General features: G+C 50.9%; 1 protein-coding gene across 1 annotated transcript; it reads left to right on the top strand.

Annotated features, from left to right (window-relative positions):
* The first annotated feature begins 4307 nt into the window (after window positions 1-4307).
* Window positions 4308-20555, top strand: LOC311522487 (uncharacterized protein). The gene is made up of 4 exons (XM_084631884.1): window positions 4308-4613; window positions 6474-6600; window positions 16002-16118; window positions 18413-20555. The coding sequence occupies exons 2-4, from the start codon at window positions 6567-6569 to the stop codon at window positions 18967-18969; spliced, it is 708 nt and encodes a 235-aa protein (XP_084488010.1). The 5' UTR covers window positions 4308-4613; window positions 6474-6566; the 3' UTR covers window positions 18970-20555.
* The last annotated feature ends 251 nt before the right edge of the window (window positions 20556-20806 follow it).

Here is a 20806-nt window from a genome sequence, read left to right as displayed (position 1 = left end):
TTAAAGTTGCCTGATGCATTCACTTTAAGACCCTGTCTTCAGTTGCTTATGGCTTTTTCAGACTTGAGCCATTCGGACTGAAATGCTTCATGCCAGGCGCCTGCCTCAGGCTGAATGTTCTGGAAAGTTTCAGTGGAAATCATAGAAATGCAGGGCTGGAAGAGACAGGCTGTTTCACTGTTGATAAACTCACAGGAAGGAACCTTATATATTGGGGAAAACAGGTACTCCTGGAGCTGGTCTGTTTCTCTCACGAGGGTGGTGTTGGGCAGGTTTGATCTCTGTCCGAACTTTCCCCACAGCCAGTTCAGAAACAATTCTGCAATTTGCCTTTTAGCCAGGTTCATCTTGACATGGTCTCTGTGTAAATCTACACCTTCCCTCTCACAGAAATTGTCGGGCACCATGCAATCAGCACTGTAGTCTGCCATAGCCCCGACCTCGTCTTCACTTTTAAAGTGTTAAATGAATGAGGAAAATACCCTTTGTTCCAGGCCAAGCCCAGGGCCTGCATTAGCTGGCTGAGCTTCATAGGTAAGAAGTGGAAAGAGTCAATAAAACAAACGTCCAAGGCCTGCACCTTCACAATCAGGACTTTGCCTTCGTGCGCGACCAGATCTACATCCATCTTCTCCTTCAAGAGCTGCCTCAGGATAATGTATCTGTCATCCCCTTCGCCACAGGGAGCGAGGAAGGTGTAGTTCCAAAAGAGCTTAGCCAGAAAGGGCCTGGCAAGGGCTGCACACGTTCCACACCTGTAAACTACCAGCAGATCTTGCTTTGCAAAAATGTAACCAGGGATCTGGTCAGGGGTCCCCTGAGAACAACATACACAATGTACTTTTCTGATGCCTTGGTTGCACTGATGTTGAGTTGTTGACCATGAAACACAGATGTCTGTCTTGACTAGTGGTTCTCAACCTGTTTATCATTGTGGGCCGCAGGTTGAGAACCACAATGTTCCCCCACCCTAAAACCATTCACAGTCCCTTATGCCCAGCGCCCCTGCCCAGAGTGGGGCCAGGAGTGGAGCTGGGCAGCAGCGGGGACCTGGACCCATGGGGCCAGGCAGCAGCTGGGACCCCCCCAGCACCAGCCAGAAGCCTAGCACCTGGTGGGGCTGGCAGCCAGGACCCAAGAAGGGGGTCAGGAGCGGAGGCCCACCTAAAACCTGGGGCAAATCCCTAGTTCCCAGAGCCCCCCCAAAAAACTTACCCACAGACCCACTCTCCTGCCCCCTACCCCACTGCGGCACTCATCAGCCCCCTGCTGGCAGAAGCGCTGGTGCAGGAGGCAAGAAGCTATCTTCCCCTCAGCCGGCCCTGCCCCGTGCCAAACCAGAGCAGCAAATTTTGCATTTTTTTTAGCACACAGTTGGACTGCAGCTATGTGCTAATTGGGCCGCCTGAGGCCCGCGTGTTGAGAACTGCTAGTTTAGATCATCACAGTCTTCAGCATCACCAGGGATCCTAGTTTTCTGTGATAAAAAACTACAGAATTTCTCATAAAAAACCATAAAAAGCCGCATTTTTCAGCGATTAAAATGAAACGCTGAACTTTAGTTTCCCTATAGAATAGAATATCAGGGTTGGAAGGGACCTCAGGAGGTCATCTAGTCCAACCCCCTGCTCAAAGCAGGACCAATCCCCAACTAAATCATCCCAGCCAGGGCTTTGTCAAGCCTGACCTTAAAAATATCTAAGGAAGGGTTTTTGGCATCTTTTCATAACTTTACTTACTCACGTCTGGAGGCTGAAGTGAAATCTGAGATGCATTGAAACATGAGCCCCTATATGTCCTTGAATAACCTCTCTATGCTGGAAGAAGTTTATTGGAGTATGTTTAGTGATGTAAATGTAAAGAGCATTCAAAAATCAAGCAGGATAGGGAGGTCGTGCACATTGAATAAGTGACACTGGTACTTTCAGTAACATTTAGTGAATATATGTTTTTATTTTTCCACAAATTTAAAGATTCTCTGTCAAAATGCAAATTCTGCATTTTTCTGCGGCAAACGGATTTCTACGATCCTTGAACATCACACAGCTTACAGTCCCGGCCTTTGCAAGGATGGTCTTTTTCCATGTAGTACCGACAGCTGTCACACAGCATCTTGGACTGGCTTTGCTTTGGGTTGTGTAGTGGAGCAGCTGCCCCACTCCAGCAGAACAAGAGTTAAAAGCAGCCCTGAGAGGGCTGTGGCTGGGATAAAAGGAGTGAGAGCAGTTGAGGGAGCAGCTGACCACAGGTGTGGCCAGCTCAATCAGGGCCCAGCTGGCCCTGATAAAAGGGCTGTGGGGCCCCAAGCTGAAGGAGCTTCACTCTAGCTCTGGAGTGGGAAGGGCTAGCTTCCTGGGAGCAAGGTACCCAAAGTGGAGCAGTGCTGGGGAAGGGCAAAGGGAGCTCCAGCCTAGTAAACCCCAAGGCTGCAGGCCTTGTGGAAGACCTATGAAAGGTACTGGGGCTACAGAGGGGCAGCCTGGGGATAGGCAAAGGCAGCAGGTCCTATCCCCTTGCCAATGTTGAGTAGCCACTATAGGCTGCAGTCTGCCCCAGGGAAAGGGGGCTAGATGATGACTGGCAGTAGCCACTGAGGCAAGGTGGGCTTAGAGGGTTGGGGGTTCCCCTGGGAGGGGAGACCCAGAGTCTGAGGGCACTGCAGTGGGGCAGCACCCCAAGGTATGGGGCACTGGGGTCTGGGAGGGACATGGGGCCTGAGGTGGGTAAGACACTGGCCAGCAGAGGGTGCTCTGAGGCTGAAGAGCTAATTCCCAAGATGACCAGCAGGAGGTGCTTGGCAGGTGAGTCTACAGGTTGCGAAGGTCCTCTGTGTCTCTAAGCACAATGGGGACCTGCAGAACCCCCTGCCAGTACTGCATCTCTAGCACCCTCTGTACACTTGTAAGGATAAGGCCTTTTCCTGTAGCCATATTGCAAGGCCCAAAGCCTTTGTCTGCACCATATTAGAAGAGCAGCAGCCATTGACTAAGAAGCAGGAAGTCACATCCTTGCATTCCATCTAAATTACATTAAAAAAGTAATATCAGGCTGTTAAAAAGGCAATCGTGTTCTAATAGCACCCACCATCACCAGATAAACCGATCTTCAGATGGCTAAAGACAACTTAGTTTGGTAGCGTTCTGTCTGGCAAGAAATCACTTATCAATAGTTGTGGTTGTGAAATCCTCATTCTTTGTTTGATCTTTATGGTCCCCACTCTCTATTGTATGATCTATCTGGTTCTTGGACTGTTTCTGTCTATTACATAATTAATTTTGCTAGGTGTAAATCAATGAAGGTGGAGGGGTATGACTGGTTAGAGAATCTTGTTCCACAATGTTAGGAGTGGTTCGTAAAATGATTGGTTAAGGTACAGCGAAGCAGGACTCAAGTTTCACTGTATAAACTGGTGTCCAAAAGGTAATTATTTGGAATCTGCTCCAGGACACAGCTCCAAGATCAGAGCTGCCAGACCTCCACACCCTGCCAATAATACCATGCAGAACCTGGAGTCCCCAAGTAACCGAATCCTGAGAGGCCAGCAGGAAAAATTTGTCTGCTTTATTGGGAGTGATGAGTATTGTATGCTTAGCGTGAGCATTCTGGTTTTGTTGATTGTTAATAAAGAGGATAAGGATATTGCTGTGTAAGGCTCTTTCACTGGTAAAAGATCCTGCAAACCCGCAGCATATAAAGTTATGCCTGAACCCTAGGAACTGGTAAGGGGGGTGCCCCTAGCATGTCTGAGTAACAGAGGTTTGGGCGGGTAACTCACTGTGTGCTCAGACAGAGTCTGCAGCTCTGGTGGCAAACCTGGCTATTGTTAGGGTTACAGGTCATGCAGCAAAGGTCACAGAAATATCTTACCCCACACATTCTTCACATCCAAGACCCCAAAGTAATGATCACTCTGCAAGAGGATAAATGCTGTTTTTAGGATATACAGGACCCTGGGTATTAAACTGCCCCAACGCCCGCCCTTCTCATTGTACATCACCACACTACGGGTGACTGCTGCACCGCACCTCACTGAGGGTGAGCTTTTTCTGATGGGAAAAGCGTGATTTCTCATGGACCTTTCTCACCCTATCTACCAGCTCAGTGTGGGTGAGCTTCTTCTCGGATAGCGCTGCCGCCAGGGCTGCCGGGGGTCGCTGCATTTTCAGCAGAGGGAAATAGGGTCACCCTACATTAGAATCGCTGGCTGAAGATTGTAGGGGGGGGGGTTTCGTGTGCAATGGTCCTGGGGGTGAACCTGGGGGTGTCTCCAGGCAAGGACATTCGGAATGGAACCGACCTTTGCATAACGAAGCCATGTGTACGGCTGTAATTCCACTGCGGATTGTTTTGGTCCAGGCCCTGTCCACGCACGCAAGTGGGAGACGGAGGCTGCCCGTCGCCGGAGCTGGCGGCGCGGGCCCCCTCCAGCCTCCGCTCGCTTCCGCGCTAGCCCGGGGCGGGGATTGTACCTGACCCACGTGTCCCTGCGCCCGGACTCCCGGGCCCGCTACAGCCCCGCGCGGCCCCGTTTCCAGCCCCAGGGAGCCCCTTGGAGAAGGGGGCCGGGCGGCTCCTGCCCCCCGCCCAGCGGGGACAGGCTCCGGCCCACACAGGTCAGCGCGGGGCGGGGCGGGTTACTGGCTGGGGCGCTAAATCCGCCCTGGAGCAGGCAGGGCCAAGGAGCCTTCCCGTGCCAGGCCGGACACCTGGGTCCCCAGCCCGGCCCGTGCGCAGGGCGGGTCCCCGCTGCAGCCCAGCAGTCGGTCGGTGAGCGGGGCGCAGGGGAGGGGGAGAAACAGCCGCGGAGGCAGGAAATCGCTGCCCGGGGAAAGCGGCCGCTGGGGGGGGGGGGGGGGGTTCGGAGCCGAAGGGGGCTGGTGACCCCCCACCAGCCGGTGCCAACGAAGGGGGAGAGGGGTCTGCAACTGAGCTAACCTGGGGCTTCATTCCCGCGCCCGTAGTAGGGCAGTGACCGGGGGGGGGGTGTAATCCCAGCCCCCTCCCTGGGATGTTACTGAGAATGTCACACCTGGCCCAGAATAACGGGGTCCCGCTCTCCTCGGGGGATTCCCTGGGCACTGACTTGGCCCCTTTTCTCCTCTCTCCAGACACGCCCTGTCTGTCCCTTCCCTGCTACTAAGGACCTCGCCTTGCCCCAGACCCCAATAGCCCCAGACCATGGCGATGGCTGCAGCGGGGCCGGCGCAGGCAGGACGCGGGGCGGGGACTCCCCGGCCGGGCACTGGCTGGTCCCAAGGGGGGCCGGGACCCGGGTCCCTCCCGCGCTAGTGACCCCGGGGCTGGGGGCTGCAGCAGCTCCCCGGGGGGTGGTGCTGACCCGGGCCAAGCACTGCCCCAGGGTCAGGAGCAGCTCAGCGCGGCCAGGCAAGGCCTAGGGTCCTGCTTTGCACTAGCGCAGCCCGGGGGGCCCAGGGCTGCAGCAGCTGGAGCCGGGGAGAGGCTTTGGGGCCCCAGGACCCTCCCACAGAAAGCCAGGACCGTCCCTGGGACTAGGGAGGGGAGGGCCCTGGCCAGGCGGACATGTGGAGATGAGCGCCGTCCCTTTACCCTTAGGGCCCTGGCCTGGCAAAGGAGCCCTGAGGTGCCCGAGCCAGGGGCGGGAGTGGGGCTGAGCACAGGCCTGTGGCAGAGGCGGGGACTCCTGTTTCTTGCCCTGGGATTCAGGCCCTTCCCAGGGCCCTGACTCAGAACCCCCTGGGCAGAGATGAAAGTAAGCTGGCACACCCTGGTACGGTGTACCGGGAAGAGCCGGTGCGCCGTACCAGGGTGGATCGGCTTCCCCAGGTGCAATTTAAAGGGCCTACAGTGGCTGGAGCCCCCAGCCCTTTAAATTGCTACCAGACCCCTGCTGCCGGAGCCCTGGGCCCTTTAAATTGTCCCCGGAGCCTGCCGGAGCCCTGGGGTAGCGGCGGCAGGGCTGGGGCGGTGATTTAAAGGGCCCAGGGTGGTAGCCGCGGCCGAGCCACTTCCCCAGGGCTCCGGCAGGCTCTGGGGACAATTTAAAGGGCCCAGGGCTCCGGCCACCACTACTGCCCAGGGCCTTTTAAACCACTGCCAGAGCCCCAGCTGCCGCTGCTACCCCGGGGAGGGGGAAGGAGGCACTTGCTGGTACGGGGTGGGCCGGGGCTGACTCTGACCCCCCGAGCTCCGTCCCTTCCTCCTGGGGCCCCGCCCCTTCTGGGGGCCAGAGCCGGCCCCAGCCCAGCCCCATACTGGTAAGTTCCTAGATTTACTTTCACCCCTGCCCATGTGAAGCCAAAGGCAACTCCTGTCCCCTCAGCAGGGCCCCGAGTCCCTGGGGAGCTGAGCGGGGCGGGGAGTCTCCCTGGGTCACAGCTGCTGGGCTGGGGGTTCCCTGGGAGTCGCTCCCCTAGAAACCGCATCCCCTGCTGAGACTCCGGGCTGAGGGGCTGGAGCGGAAGGTGCTGAATGTGTAACGCTTGTGCCAGCAGCTCCAGGTGGCGTTTGAGGATGTGGCTCTGTATTTCACCCGGGAGGAGTGGGAGCTCTTGTCCCAGCCAGAGAAGCAGCTGTATCAGGACCAGATGCTGAGGAATTACTGGGCCCTTGTTTCCCTGGGTAAGGACCAATTTCCCCTCTTTTATTCGCAGCTGTGAAATGTCTGGGTTCCCTTGAAGCCTCGGCTGCCATGTGCCACTGAGTGGCCAACTGGTGGCAAATGTCAGTACTAGGGCTATCAAGCAATTAAAAAATTAATCGTGATTAATCGCACTGTTAATAATAGAATACCATATAAATACTTTTGGATGTTTTCTACATTTTCAAATATATTGATTTCAGTTACAACACAGAATACAAAATGTACAGTGTTTACTTTATATTTTTATTACAAATATTTGCAGTGTAAAAAAACAAAAGAAATAGTATTTTGCAATTCACCTCCTACAAGTATTGTAGTGCAATCTCTTTATCATAAAAGTTGAACTTACAAATGTAGAATTATGTACAAAAAAACTGCATTCAAGAATAAAACAGTGTAAAACTTTAGAGCCTACAAGTCCACTCAGTCCTACTTCTTGTTCAGCCAATCGCTCAGACAAACAAGTTTGTTTACATTTGCAGGAGATAATGCTGCCTGCTTCTTGTTTACAATATCACCTGAAAGTGAGAACAGGCATTTGCATGGCACTGTTGTAGCCGGTGTCGCAAGGTATTTACATTCCAGATGCGCTAAAGATTCATATGTCCTTTCATGCTTCAACCACCATTCCAGAGGACATGCGTCCATGCTGATGATGGGTTCTGCTTGACAATGATCCAGAGCAGTGCAGACCGACACATTTTCGTTTTCATCATCTGAGTCAGATATCTCAGCAGAAGGTTGATTTTCTTTTTTGGTGGTTCGGGTTCTGTAGCTTCCGGATAACATGTTGCTCTTTTAAGACTTCTGAAAGCATGCTCCACACCCTGTCCCTCTCAGATTTTGGGAGGCATTTCAGATTCTTAAACCTTGGGTCGAGTGCTGTAGCTACCTTTAGAAATCTCACATTGAGCCCTTTTTTTGTGTTTTAACAAATCTGCAGTGAAAGTGTTCTTAAAACGAACAACATGCTGGGTCATCATCCGAGACTGCTATAAACATGAAATATATGGCAGAATGTATGTAAAACAATATAGAAGACATACAATTCTCTCCTCCCCCACAGGAGTTCAGTCACAAATTTAATTAATGCTTTTTTTTTTTTTAATGAGCATCATCAGCATGGAAGCATGTCATCTGGAATGGTGGCCGAACCATGAAGAGGCATACGAATGTTTAGCATATCTGGCACATAAATACCTTACAATGCCGGCTACAAAAGTGCCATATGAACGTCTGTTCTCACTTTCAGGTGACATTGTAAATAAGAAGCGGGCAGCATTATCTCCCGTAAATGTAAACAAACTTGTTTGTCTTAGCAGTTGGCTGAACAAGAAGTAGGACTGATTGGACTTTTACGCTCTAACATTATTTTGTTTTTGAGTGCAGTTATGTAACAAATATCTACACCTGAAAATTTTCACTTTCACAACAGAGATTGCACTACAGTACTTGTATGAGGTGAATTGAAACATCTGCATTGTAAAAATGACAGATAAAAGAAATAATATATTTGTAATAAAAATAATATAAAGTGAACACTGTACATTTTGTATTCTGTGCTGTAATTGAAGTCAATATATTTTAAAATGTAGAAAAACATCCAAAAATATTGAATAAATGTCAATTGGGTTTCTGTTGTTTTAACAGTGCAATTAAAACTGCAATTAATTGCAAATAATTTTTTGGAGTTAATTGTGTGAGTTAACTGCAATTTAATCAACAGCCGTAGTCAGCACCTTTCAGGTCCGCTTCCTGTTGGAGGAGAGCTCATGTCCATAGAGCCTGGGGTTAATTTTAGTGTAATTTGTTTACTTGCATATTATGTCCCTCAGTCCTGGCACAGCAGTGGTAGCAAACAGCCCGTGAGCAACAACCTCTTCCAGGAATCCCAGCCCAGCCACTGATGGCAGCAGCTCTGCTCAAGGCATGGAGAAAATGTTACCCACACTAGGGCACCTGCCCTTACCCAGTTCCTAGGGCTCAGGGTGTAACTTTACACTCTGCGCATTTGTGGGTGATTTTTACTAGTGAAAGAACCTTATGCCTTATATCCTTAACCTCTGTTTATTAACAGTCACCAAAATGGAATGCTCACGCTAAGCATACAATGCTCACCACTCCCAATAAGGCAGACGAACTTTTCCTGCTGGCCACTCAGGATCAGGTTGGCCAGGGACTCCAGCTTCTGGGGGTGTTGAGGTCTGGCAGCTGTGTTCTGGACACAGGCTTTGGGCTGTGTTCTGGAGCTGGTTCCAAAGAACTTCCTTTTGGACCCCAGTTTATATACTGAAACCTGAGTCCTGCTTAGCTGTACCTTTTACCAATCATTTTAAAGTACTGCAAAATAATTCTTTGACTAATCTTAAAATATTGTGAAACCATTCTTTACCCAGTCATACCCTATCACCTTAGTTGATTTAAATATAAAATTAATTATGCAACAGACAGAAACAATCAAAGAACCAGACAGAAACCATACAGATAAACAATAGAGAGGTAGGGACTGTAAAGGTAAAACAAAGTAGCAATTTCACACCCACAACTGTTGATAAGTGATTCCTTACCAGACAGAATGCTATCAAAGTTTTCTTTAACCATCTGAAGATCTGTTTCTGTATCTGATGATGGTGGGTGCTATTAGGATAAGGTCTCCTTTTTAACAGCCGGGTATTACATTGTTTTAATGTAATTTAGATGGAATGTGAGAAGGTGACTTTCTGCTTTTTGGGCTCCTGGCTGCTGCTCTCGTAATATGGCTGCAGAAAAAGGCTTCAGACCCTGCAAAAAAACTCCTGCTGCTTGCACAGCCTCCCACTCCCCCCAACCCACTCCTCTGGAAAAGAGGATACATCATAAATTTAACAACCGTGCAGCTGAACAGTGCTCGCACCCTAAGCAAAAAACCGTGCAGGTCTATGTGGTAGTGTTACCTAATGATACCGGCATAACACATTATGGCCGGTCTCTTAATGACATGCTGCAAAGAGCTGTTGAAAACAGCAATAAGACGGCAAAGAAGCAAACACTTCCTTCCTGAAAATTTTTTCAGGAGACAATTGGGTACGTGAAATGATGGCCAGGAGAGAGAAGGTAGGGGGGGACTTTCTGTTCACCCTGTCTCCTAATCTGAGGACAAAGGGATGTTCAATGATATTTCAATGGGTAAAAGGAAATCTGTGTCACACAGTTGTCCTGCGGAACACACTGGTGCTAGATAGCACTGAGACAAAGATGGAATTTTTCTCTGGAACATTTAGAGTTATCCTAATGCTTATTTTTAAAATCTTTATCTCTTGCAAATTCAGAAGGATTATAGACCTTGCTGCTTCAGAGTATGACCTAAACTCACCTGGAGGGGTAAGGGATGAAATCTCTCCTAAGGAAGGTTTATTCCGTTATTGTCCTGCTTGGGATCTTTCTCACTTTCCTCTAAAGCATTGACCGAGATTAGGGCCCCATTGTGCCACTTGCTGCGCACGCAATGCCAGAGATCAGGTCCCTGTTGTACCGGGTGCTGCACAGGCATATTATAAATGTAGCTCTCTGCCCCCAAAAGCTTAGCCCGTGTCTACACTACAGTACTATGGTGACAGAAGTTATGTCGACGACCAAAAAATGCTGTAATAACATCACTATTGCGTGTTCACGCTGTGCTCCCTCTGTCGGCAGAATGCATCCACACTTGGTGCTCTGGCATTCACGGTAAGAGCAGTGCATTGTGGGTAGCTATCCCACGGTGCTACTCGCCACCTTGTGGGCTGGCGGAGTGGATCGCAGTGCATCATGGGTGTGGACTCAACATCCCATGATGCATTGTTTTCCGTCCCAGCATTCTGTGCTCTTCCGAGTGCCTTTCACTGCATTTTACAACGGCCCTTGTTTGCTGTGCGCCCACCATCTGTGTGTGAAAGGATGGATCCCACGCTGTTCTGTCATTAACACATCGCAGATTTGCAGTGCACTTAAACATGAGGTTCCTATCTGAACATGAGTCAGAGCTGCCTGACCTGCTGTGGGCCGTGGATAGAAACAACACCAGATTACTTCTGGCATTCATGGAGCAGCTGCACATGGTGGACCATCACTTTTGGGCTAGGGAAACAAGCACTGGGTTGTGCAATCACATCGTTATGCAGGTCTGGGATGATGAGCAGTGGCCGCAGAACTTTTGGATGCGGAAAGCCACCTTCCTGGGACTTTGTGTGGAACTCACCTCAGCCCCGCGTCGCATGGACATCAAAATGAGAGCTGCCCTCTTGGTGGAGAAGGACGTGGCGATTGCATTTAGGAAGCTGGCGACTCCTGACTGCTACCAGTTGGTCACGAATCAGTTCAGAGTGGGGAAGTTGACCCCTGGGGCTGCGTTAGCACAAGTGTGCAGGGCCATTAATCACATCCTGCTACGAAGGACCATGTCTCTTGGCAATCTGCGTGAAATAGTGGATGGCTTTGCGGAAATGGGTTTCCCTAACTGCGGAGGGGTGACAGATGGCATGTGTAGCCCAATTTTGGCACTGGACCACATTGCCACAGAATATGTCAATAGAAAGGGCTAATTCTCCATGGTGTTGTGGGCGTTTCACTGACATTAGTGTGGGGTGGTTCAGGAAGGTGCATGACACATGCATCTTCAGGAACACTGGCCTGTACAGAAAGCTGCAAGCAGAGACTTTTTTTCCAGACCAGAAGAGTCCAGTGGGGGATGTTGAAATGCCCATAGTGATCCTGGGAGACCCAGTCTACCCGTTACTTCCATGGCTCATGAAGCCTTACACAGGAAACCTGGACAGCAGCAAGAAGTGGTTCAACAATAGGCTGAGTAGGTGCAGGCAGATCGTGGAGTGTGCGTTTGGCAGATTAAAGGAATATTAATATATAATATTCCCATGGTCATAGCCACCCGCTGTACATTGCATAATAGTTGTGAAGCTAAGAGTGAAAGGTTTGCTCAGGGGTGGGGCACAGAGGCAGATCGCCTGGCTGCTGATTTTGAGCAGCCTGATGCCAGGGCTATTAGAGAGGCACAGTTTGAGAGGACGCAGTTCGAATCAGGGAGGCTTTGAGGCAACATTTTGAGCATGAGAACCAGCGATGTATATTTCTATGTAGCGATCTGCCCTGCTTCATTAAATCAAGGTTCGTTACGAAACACTTGCGATGGTTCGTAGACTAGGTTTTCAGTAAGAAAATGACTAAACTGCCTGTATATGTTTTACTGCTAGCCGCTATCACAATCTGTAGTACACAAATAAAGATTAGTGATCTTTCAGAGATTTCGTTTTTATTAAAACGAAGGCTTGGTGGGAAGGGAGGTACAGTGAAGGGCAGATTGTCATAGGTGTGCATAAATCCAGTATCATTTTGGAAGCTGTCCAAAGGAATGGAGTGAAGAAGAAACCGAGAAGTCCCAGAAAGTTGAAAGGAATGTGTGGGAGGAGTTTGGGGAGGGCAAGGAAAACAGTTCCGAAGTGGCTGCAGTGGGAGTCGAGCATCCATCTGTTCAGAATGGAGCATGATTAGGGACTTCAACATCTCTGGTTGCCTCTTCATTACTTTTATCATCCACTCAGTGGCCTTTTGAACAATCTCCTGATATTCTTTTCTGTCCCGCCTTTCCATTTCTATCTACTTCCTGCATTCCCTTTTTTCTGTGTCAGAGAACTGTAGCATCTCCTGGAACATATCCTCTTTGCTCCGCCTTGGTCACTTTTGTGACGTTTCACTCCATATTCTTTAATAAGGATAAGTGCAGGGTCCTGCACTTAGGACGGAAGAACCCAATGCACAGCTACAGACTAGGGACCGAATGGCTAGGCAGCAGTTCTGCGGAAAAGGACCTAGGGGTGACAGTGGACGAGAAGCTGGATATGAGTCAGCAGTGTGCCCTTGTTGCCAAGAAGGCCAATGGCATTTTGGGATGTATAAGTAGGGGCATAGCGAGCAGATCGAGGGACGTGATCGTTCCCCTCTATTCGACATTGGTGAGGCCTCATCTGGAGTACTGTGTCCAGTTTTGGGCCCCACACTTCAAGAAGGATGTGGATAAATTGGAGAGAGTCCAGCGAAGGGCAACAAAAATGATTAGGGGACTGGAACACATGAGTTATGAGGAGAGGCTGAGGGAGCTGGGATTGTTTAGCCTGCAGAAGAGAAGAATGAGGGGGGATTTGATAGCTGCTTTCAACTACCTGAAAGGGGGTTCCAAAGAGGATGGCTCTAGACTGTTCTCAATGGTAGCAGATGACAGAACGAGGAGTAATGGTCTCAAGTTGCAGTGGGGGAGGTTTAGATTGGATATTAGGAAAAACTTTTTCACTAAGAGGGTGGTGAAACACTGGAATGCGTTACCTAGGGAGGTGGTAGAATCTCCTTCCTTAGAGGTTTTTAAGGTCAGGCTTGACAAAGCCCTGGCTGGGATGATTTAACTGGGAATTGGTCCTGCTTTGAGCAGGGGGTTGGACTAGATGACCTTCTGGGGTCCCTTCCAACCCTGATATTCTATGATTCTATGAAAATATGCTTCTGATATGAATATGACATAACTGTGATAGGTCTTGTAAGATATCCTTGGAAAGATTATAATTTACTGAATGCGATTATTCAATTGTATCATTACTGTATCTGAAGTTAGGAATATTGACTATGTATCTGTATTTCAACTATGCTACTTTGGGTGATGCCCACTGCTAACAGTTCAGGTACAACAATGGAAAAGTCAGACAGGGCTGATGACCATCAGTGAGGACAATGGCCTGTGAAAAGCTTGGCCTTCCTGCGGACGCTCCATACTGCCACTGACTCATGGATGTTGTGATACTACAGAGTCAGGTGGTCTTGTCACCTGATACTAAACATTACCTGGGACTTCTTGTAACTTTCCACTGGAAGGTGGGGGAGGGGGCAAATTTGGGAAACAAAGGATTCCCGCCTTATGTAAATGCTATTTAAGGGTGGGGAGGAAGGCAAACAAGACTCCTCTCCATGGTCTGTCTGCCCAAGAAGACTGCTAAAGCCACCTGAAGGGAAGGCAAGCGGGGAGACAGGGGTACAGTCTGAAAAGGAATAGAACTGGAACTCTGAACCACAGAAACTTTGCAACCTGCCTAAAATAACATTTACGGTGAGAATTTACATTTTATAACCTGTTTCTTAAGTATATTGAGCTTAGCTTGCGTATTTTGCTTTATTTGGTCAGTAACCTGCTTTGTTCTGTCTGTCATCTCTTATATTTACTTAAAATTCACCTTTTGTAGTTGTTAAACTTATTTCTTGTTTATAATATAACCCAGTTTATGTAATTTCTAAGTGGGGGTGGGGGCAAGAGGTTGTGCATAACTCCCTCCACATTGAGGGAGGGGGAAAATTTCATAAAACCTTTGAGTTTGTACCCCTTAAAGGGAGTGGGCCCCAGAGTGCTGGGGCAAGCCCTGAAGGCTGAATCTTTCCAGAGTGGATCTGTGTCTCTCTGTGCAGTTGGGTGTGGCCCTGCCTGTGTGCTTGGCTGGAAGAGGTTTGTGAGCCTAACCCAGCAAGGCCAGGTAAAGGGCACCCAGGCTGGCAGAACAGGCTGATTCATTGGCATCCCAGCACCTGGGGTGACACCCCAAAGGGCCCAAACCCGTCACAGCTTTCTTATCTGGGAGAGACGCTCTGCTGGTGTGTAAGGGTTCCCCTGAAGGCCACATCTGCAGAAGCACAAGACACAATACACAGAATCATGATTGTTTGTTAGTTCACACACCCCATTGAATCATTACAGTAAAATACACCTCTTGTAGCATCCCAAGCAGTTTCCCACTGACCCTAGGCAGGCAGACATCTTTGTGAACAAACACCCCCTAAGCATGATGAGTTCAGCTCAGTGTGTGTGTGTGGGGGGGGGAGGTGGGAGGGGTGTTCCAGCTCGGCAAAAGAGCGATGGTGGTGATTCAAGGGTCACGGTGAAGGTGACTAGGAACAATGTTGTAAATTCTCCCACCCTTTTTCACCGGCGGGGATCATTGAAGCTGATATCTCACTCCTGAGTGTAAGCAAGGATGCAAGGGTGCATCTACTGCGTGCTTGTGGGTTCAGACCTGTTCCCTATGCTGCTCACCTGTGTGCCACTTTGGTCCCTGCACAAGGGATTGCCGAGTGGCACGGGAAGGTTTCCTACAATGGGGGAAGGAACAAAAGCAGCTCTCCCAAGGAACCTTTGGCAAAGGATTGGCAATTACCTTCAGGAAAGTTTCCTAGAGATATCTCTGGAACATTCCCATGAAATCCCAGTGTGCATCAACATACTGTTCCGGCACACTGCTTAGCTGCACAGGGGAATGTGCAGTGCACAGAAACACAGTAAGTCTTGTAGATTTCTAACCCTTCACCCACTTTCACACTACACAAAGCGAAGGAAAGCTGGAAATCATATAAACGAGAAGCATCAACTCAAGAAAGTCACTTACCAGCGGTCTCCTCTTCTGCTTCCTGCTCCCCAGAGAGGGACTGGTGGGACTGGGTAGACACCTCCAGAGTAGAAAAGAGGTCCTCACTCACCACCCCACCTGGAGACTGCCATCTCCACTTCCTCGTCCGTGATCTCATCCTCTGGGTTAGGTACACTTTCCACTGACTCCAGCCCTGCTGAAGTGTCCACAGGGCTCTTGGCAGTGGAGGTGGGGTCACTACCAAGGATGGCATCCAGCTCCTTACAGAAGTGGCAGGTCTTTAGTTCAGCACCAGAGTGACAGTTTGCATCCCTTGCCTTCTGGTACTCCTGCCTCAGTGCTTTTATCTTCGCTCTGCACTGCAGCATGTCTCTATCATAGCCCTTTTCGCACAAGCCATGAGAAATGTGCCTGTTGGTATCAAACTTCCTACAACTGGAGCACAGCGGGGACTGGACAGCCTCCTCTCCCTATATACTGAGCCGATCCAACAGCTCCGCAGGGTCCAAGCTGGAGAGCGTTTGCCATGTGGAGCTGCTGTGATCAACTGGGAAAATGCGATGTCAGCTCTCCATGCCGACAAAACAGGAAGTGGAATTTCAAAAATTTGCGGGGCTTTAAGACGGAGGGGTGGATGCCTGTGTACCTGGCTGCAGGGCAACGGAGTTCAAACTGTTGACCAGAGCGGGCAGGAGGGGCATTGTGGGGCACCTCCTGGAGGCCCTTTATAGCGACATAATCAAGCACAGTGTCTACACTGATACTTTGTCGCTAAAAATTTGCCTCAAAAAGCTCCATGCCTCTCATGGAGGTGGTTTTATTTGATCACCAAAACAGTTTTTGTCACCAAATGTTGCATTGTAGTACGTACACCTCCACTGTTTTGTCAACAAATCTGTGTAGTGTAGACAAGACCTTAGTAATAAAACTGATTCTTTCCCCTCAAACAGGCTATTCAGGTTCCACACCAGACTTAATCCAGCGGATCGAGGTAGGGGAGGCAGAGCTCTGGATCTGGGATGCCGAGGGCTCCAGGGAAAACTCGGGGCCTGAGAGCCCCTCCTCAGGTGAGTCATAATAATCCAATCCCTTCTGATTTCCCCAGCTGCTAGTGGAGGGCTCCTTAATGTAGAAGGCAAAGGCAGAGCAAGATCCACTGGCTGGGAGCTGAAGGGAGACCAATTGAGGCTGGGAATTAGGGGCCAGTGTTTGAATTCACCACTGGAACAGCTCGCCTAGGGACGGGAGGGATTCTCCATCCCTGGGAGTCTGTCAGTGGAGATGGGGCGTCTCTCTCTCTCAAAGCTCCGCTCTAGCTCAGCTAGGAGTTACCGGGCCAGAGGCAGGAATCCTGGGGGAGATTCTGTGGCCTGGGTGAGGCAGGAGGCTGGGCTGGATGGGCACAGTGGGCTTCTATGGGCTTGATATCTATGACCCGGGATGGGACCTAAGAGGGATGGGGCCTCAAAGCAGTGAAAGGGACATGAATTGGAGATGGGGAGGGGATGAGATGGGATGAGGGGTGGGATAGTGGTATGGGACAGTTTGTGGGGGGGATTTGAGGGGCGCTGAGGGAAAGCGAGAGTTCTCATGGGGGAAGGACATGGGGAGCTGTGTTTACACAGAGGTGTTCTGCTGGTGTGTAAGGGTTTCCCTGAAGGCCACATCTGCAAAAGCACAACAAACAATACACAGAATCATGATGGTTAGTTCACACACTCCATTGAATCATTAAAGTAAAATGTGGATTCATAAGTTCTTGATTCAATTCCTAAAGCGCCTCACTACAGCGCTCTCTGTGCACCAGTTTCACCCTCTGTGTAATGGAGAGGGCTGTGAGGATAACATTCATTTGTGTGTGTCGGGATCAGACTCTACAGAGCCGGGGGTGAGACAGGCCTGCTGGTCCATAGTCCACAAAGCTCTCTTCTAGGCTTCCTTGCAGATAGGACTTATTCTAGGGCAAGAGTTTTGAGCCATTTCCCCCTGCCATTTAACCAGGACCCCCAGCAATATGGGAAGGGCACAGTGGCATTGACCCCAGGTCTAGGATCTACGTGAGAGAGCTCAGTGGGACAATCTTTCTCTCATCCCCCTCTCTTCCTGCTCCCTCCATGGCACAAACCCTTTGTCACTTCAAACTAACATTGCTTTAGTGCTAATGCTTAGCTCGCCTGTCAGCCTAAATGAGGTCTGTGCTTGTCTGTAGATCACAGGCCCGCTGTGCAGGAGCCGTGAACACCTTCCCACTTAACAATATCCATTGATTGGCTTGTAAAATAATACAAAAGTGGTTTCAGATTACATCACCATAAATCCTGAGTAATGTGTCCCCTCCCCCACCCCTGCAAGAAAAAACAAACTTCCAATTTAGTTTTGCACAAGGAAGAAACATCAGGTCGAGGCTGAATGACTTCTTCAGAAGGAATTCCTTGAAAAGGACTCACTCCCCCACAGGAATAAGCTATGTTGTTCTACATACCTTTATGCCGGTCTAACTGTGTCCACATTAGAGGGTTGTAGCCCTTTAACTAAACTGGTTTCAAAGTGGTATAGTTAAAACAGTACCAAAACGGGGGAGCAGGCCTCATGCTACAAAACGGGGAGAAAGTGAAGAGCCAACAACATAAAATCCTCTGATTAAAATAAAAACAAAATCAGTTTGAAAAGAAAAACCAGACCTTGTTTCTACTGCATTAGCATGTACGGGCCCTTGTCCTGGATCAGGGCCGCGTTGTGCCAGTTGCTGCCCGTTTCCTGGGCACTCTACAATTTAAGCATAAAATGAGACCCAAGAGGTGCGTGGCTCATGTGGGAGCTGGTGCTAGGTGCTGCACAAACAAGTAAGGGTAGAACCACCATAAGTCAGGCTGCAGATTTGTCATAGCATTTTGTATCCAATGGGCGCTGACCATTCACAGCAGCACCCTCCACCCAGCACCGTGACCCTAATCCTGGCCTGGTGTGGAGAGGGTGGGGGGAGACTCGAGAGTGAACCCGCCCCGTGCTCACCCCACAGTGTTAGTCCCTGAAGCTCTCCTGGCTATAGGGCTTGTCCTGGTTCCCTGCCCTCACCGCACAGCAACAGCTCCTATCCTGCGGGGCTCAGGTTCGATCTGTCCTGGGTGGGACAGAGGGGCAAATGTGAGTGGGCACTTTGGCCCTGGATGCCAGGTTACACCACCTGGTGCAGGGCTTCGGGCCCAGCCCCATGGGACAGGAGTCACTATTGTGCAGTGAGTCACAGACAAGTCACAGATCAATGGGAAAATCGAGCTATCAATGAGATTATTCTCACTTTAACAAACCTGCAAATTTAACCGCGAGCCAACACCAGGATTGCCTCTGCTCTCTCCAGCAGGGCACGGGATCCGGGGAGGAATGAGGACACAGCCTGAATGTGGGGAGAGTGAGGGGGGAAGGCAGGATCCCACGACCCACGGGGGGAGCCATGGACAGGATGGAGTCAATCCTCGTGCCGAGTGTGGGGATGGACTCAGCCCGAGACCAGACCTGGCTCCACACCAGAGGCTGGCCATGGGGCAGCAATCCCATAGCTGCGCCGACTGCAGCAAGAGGTTCGGCAACGCCTCGGCCCTGACCCAGCACCGGCGCACGCACAGCGGGGAGCGGCCCTTCCGCTGCGCCGACTGCGGCAAGGGCTTCACCCGAGCCTCCGCCCTGACCCAGCATCGGCGGACGCACACCAGGGAGCGGCCCTACCGCTGCGCCGACTGCGGCAAGGACTTCGCTCAGCTCTCCCACCTGACAGCGCATCAGCACACGCACACCGGGGAGCAATGGTACCGCTACGCCGACTGCGGCCAGAGCTCCAGCAGATGCAGACCAGGCTGTGGTCCTGTCTTCGTGATGCCCAGTGGAGAGTCCATGTCGGGGCAAGGAAGGGAATTTGGCTGAGCCCTGTGGGGAAGGGGTTGACAGCTGGATTATGGAGATGCCCATGAGCTTATTGTGCCTTCAGAGCAATTGGTCATGGCCTACTCCATTAGTGTGACCCTCCCACCCCATCTAGCTGGGATCCAGCCAGGACGCTCCCTGCCCTGCCATCTAGCCAGGACCTACCCTTCTCTCTCTGTCTCTCTCTCTTACACACACACACACCTCCAGCCAGGAACTCCCCCCCCACAACAGGGGTGGGCAAACGTTTTGGCCTGAGGGCCACATCAGGGTTGGGAAACTGTATGGAGGGCCCGGTAGGGAAGGCTTTGCCTCCCCAAACAGCCTGGCCCTCTGTCCCCTATCTTCCCCCTCCCACTTCCCACCCCCCTCAGAACCCCTGACCCATCCAAGACGCCCCCCTGCTCCTTGTCCCCTGACCGCTCCCTCCCGGGGCCCCCCGTCTCTAACCGCCCCCCCAGGACCCTACCCCCTATCCAACTACCCCCTGCTCCCTGTGCCCTGAGTGCCCCAATCCCTATCCACACCCCTGGCCCCTGACAGGCCCCCCCGGGACTCCCACACCTATCCAACTCCCCCCCTCCCACCCCCCTGTTCCCAGTCCCCTGACCGCCCCCCACGAACCTCCGCCTCCCTGCTCCCTGTCCCCTGACTGCCCCCTTACCAAGCTCCTCAGAGCAGCAAGAGCTTGCAGCCATGCCCCCGGGCTTCCCGGCAGGAGTGGCGGGCCAGAGCGCAGGCGGCGTGCTGAAGCTGCGGGGGAGGAGGGACAGCAGGGGAGGGGCCGGGGCTAGCCGCCCTGACCGGGAGCTCAGGGGCTGAGCATGATGGTCCCACGGGCCGGATGTGGCCTGCGGGCCGTAGTTTGCCCACCTCTGCCCCACAACCATCAGCTCCAGCCAGGACACTCCAGAGGTGGGATTTGCCGTCCCATCTCAGCGTGGATTGGTCTGAGGGACAGGGCGGGACAGCCTGGTCCGTGTGATTGGAAGAAGACTCGGGAACTGCTCATGCTGTCTATTTTAAATAGAAACGTGATCAATAAGAAATATATAACAAATCTTTAACAAAGGTCTGTCTAACTATATTGGATATTAAAGAAGCGGATCCATTCAGTTGGCATGTGGAAAAGCCAATGTGAAATGTTTAAGAGTAGCAGCCGTGTTAGTCTGTATTCGCAAAAAGAAAAGGAGTACTTTTGGCACCTTAGAGACTAACCAATTTATTTGAGCATAAGCTTTCTTGAGCTACAGCTCACTTCATCGGATGCTGTAGCTCACGAAAGCTTATGCTCAAATAAATTTGTTAGTCTCTAAGGGTATGTCTACACTACGAAATTAGGTCGAATTTATAGAAGTCGGTTTTTTAGAAATCGGTTTTATATATTCGAGTGTGTGTGTCCCCACAGAAAATGCTCTAAGTGCATTAAGTGCATTAACTCGGCGGAGCGCTTCCACAGTACCGAGGCAAGCGTCGACTTCCGGAGCGTTGCACTGTGGGTAGCTATCCCGCAGTCTCCGCTGCCCATTGGAATTCTGGGTTGAGATCCCAATGCCTGATGGGGCTAAAACATTGTCGCGGGTGGTTCTGGGTACATATCGTCAGGCCCCCGTTCCCTCCCTCCCCCCGTGAAAGCAAGGGCAGACAATCATTTCGCGCCTTTTTTCCTGAGTTACCTGTGCAGACGCCATACCACGGCAAGCATGGAGCCCGCTCAGGTAACCGTCACCCTATGTCTCCTGGGTGCTGGCAGACGCGGTACGGCATTGCTACACAGTAGCAGCAACCCCTTGCCTTGTGGCAGCAGACGGTACAGTACGACTGGTAGCCGTCATCG

Source organism: Lepidochelys olivacea (genome assembly GCF_965140295.1).
Source record: "Lepidochelys olivacea isolate rLepOli2 genome assembly, chromosome: 6".
Lineage (NCBI taxonomy): Eukaryota > Metazoa > Chordata > Testudines > Cheloniidae > Lepidochelys > Lepidochelys olivacea.
This window is presented reverse-complemented; position numbering and strand designations above follow the sequence as displayed.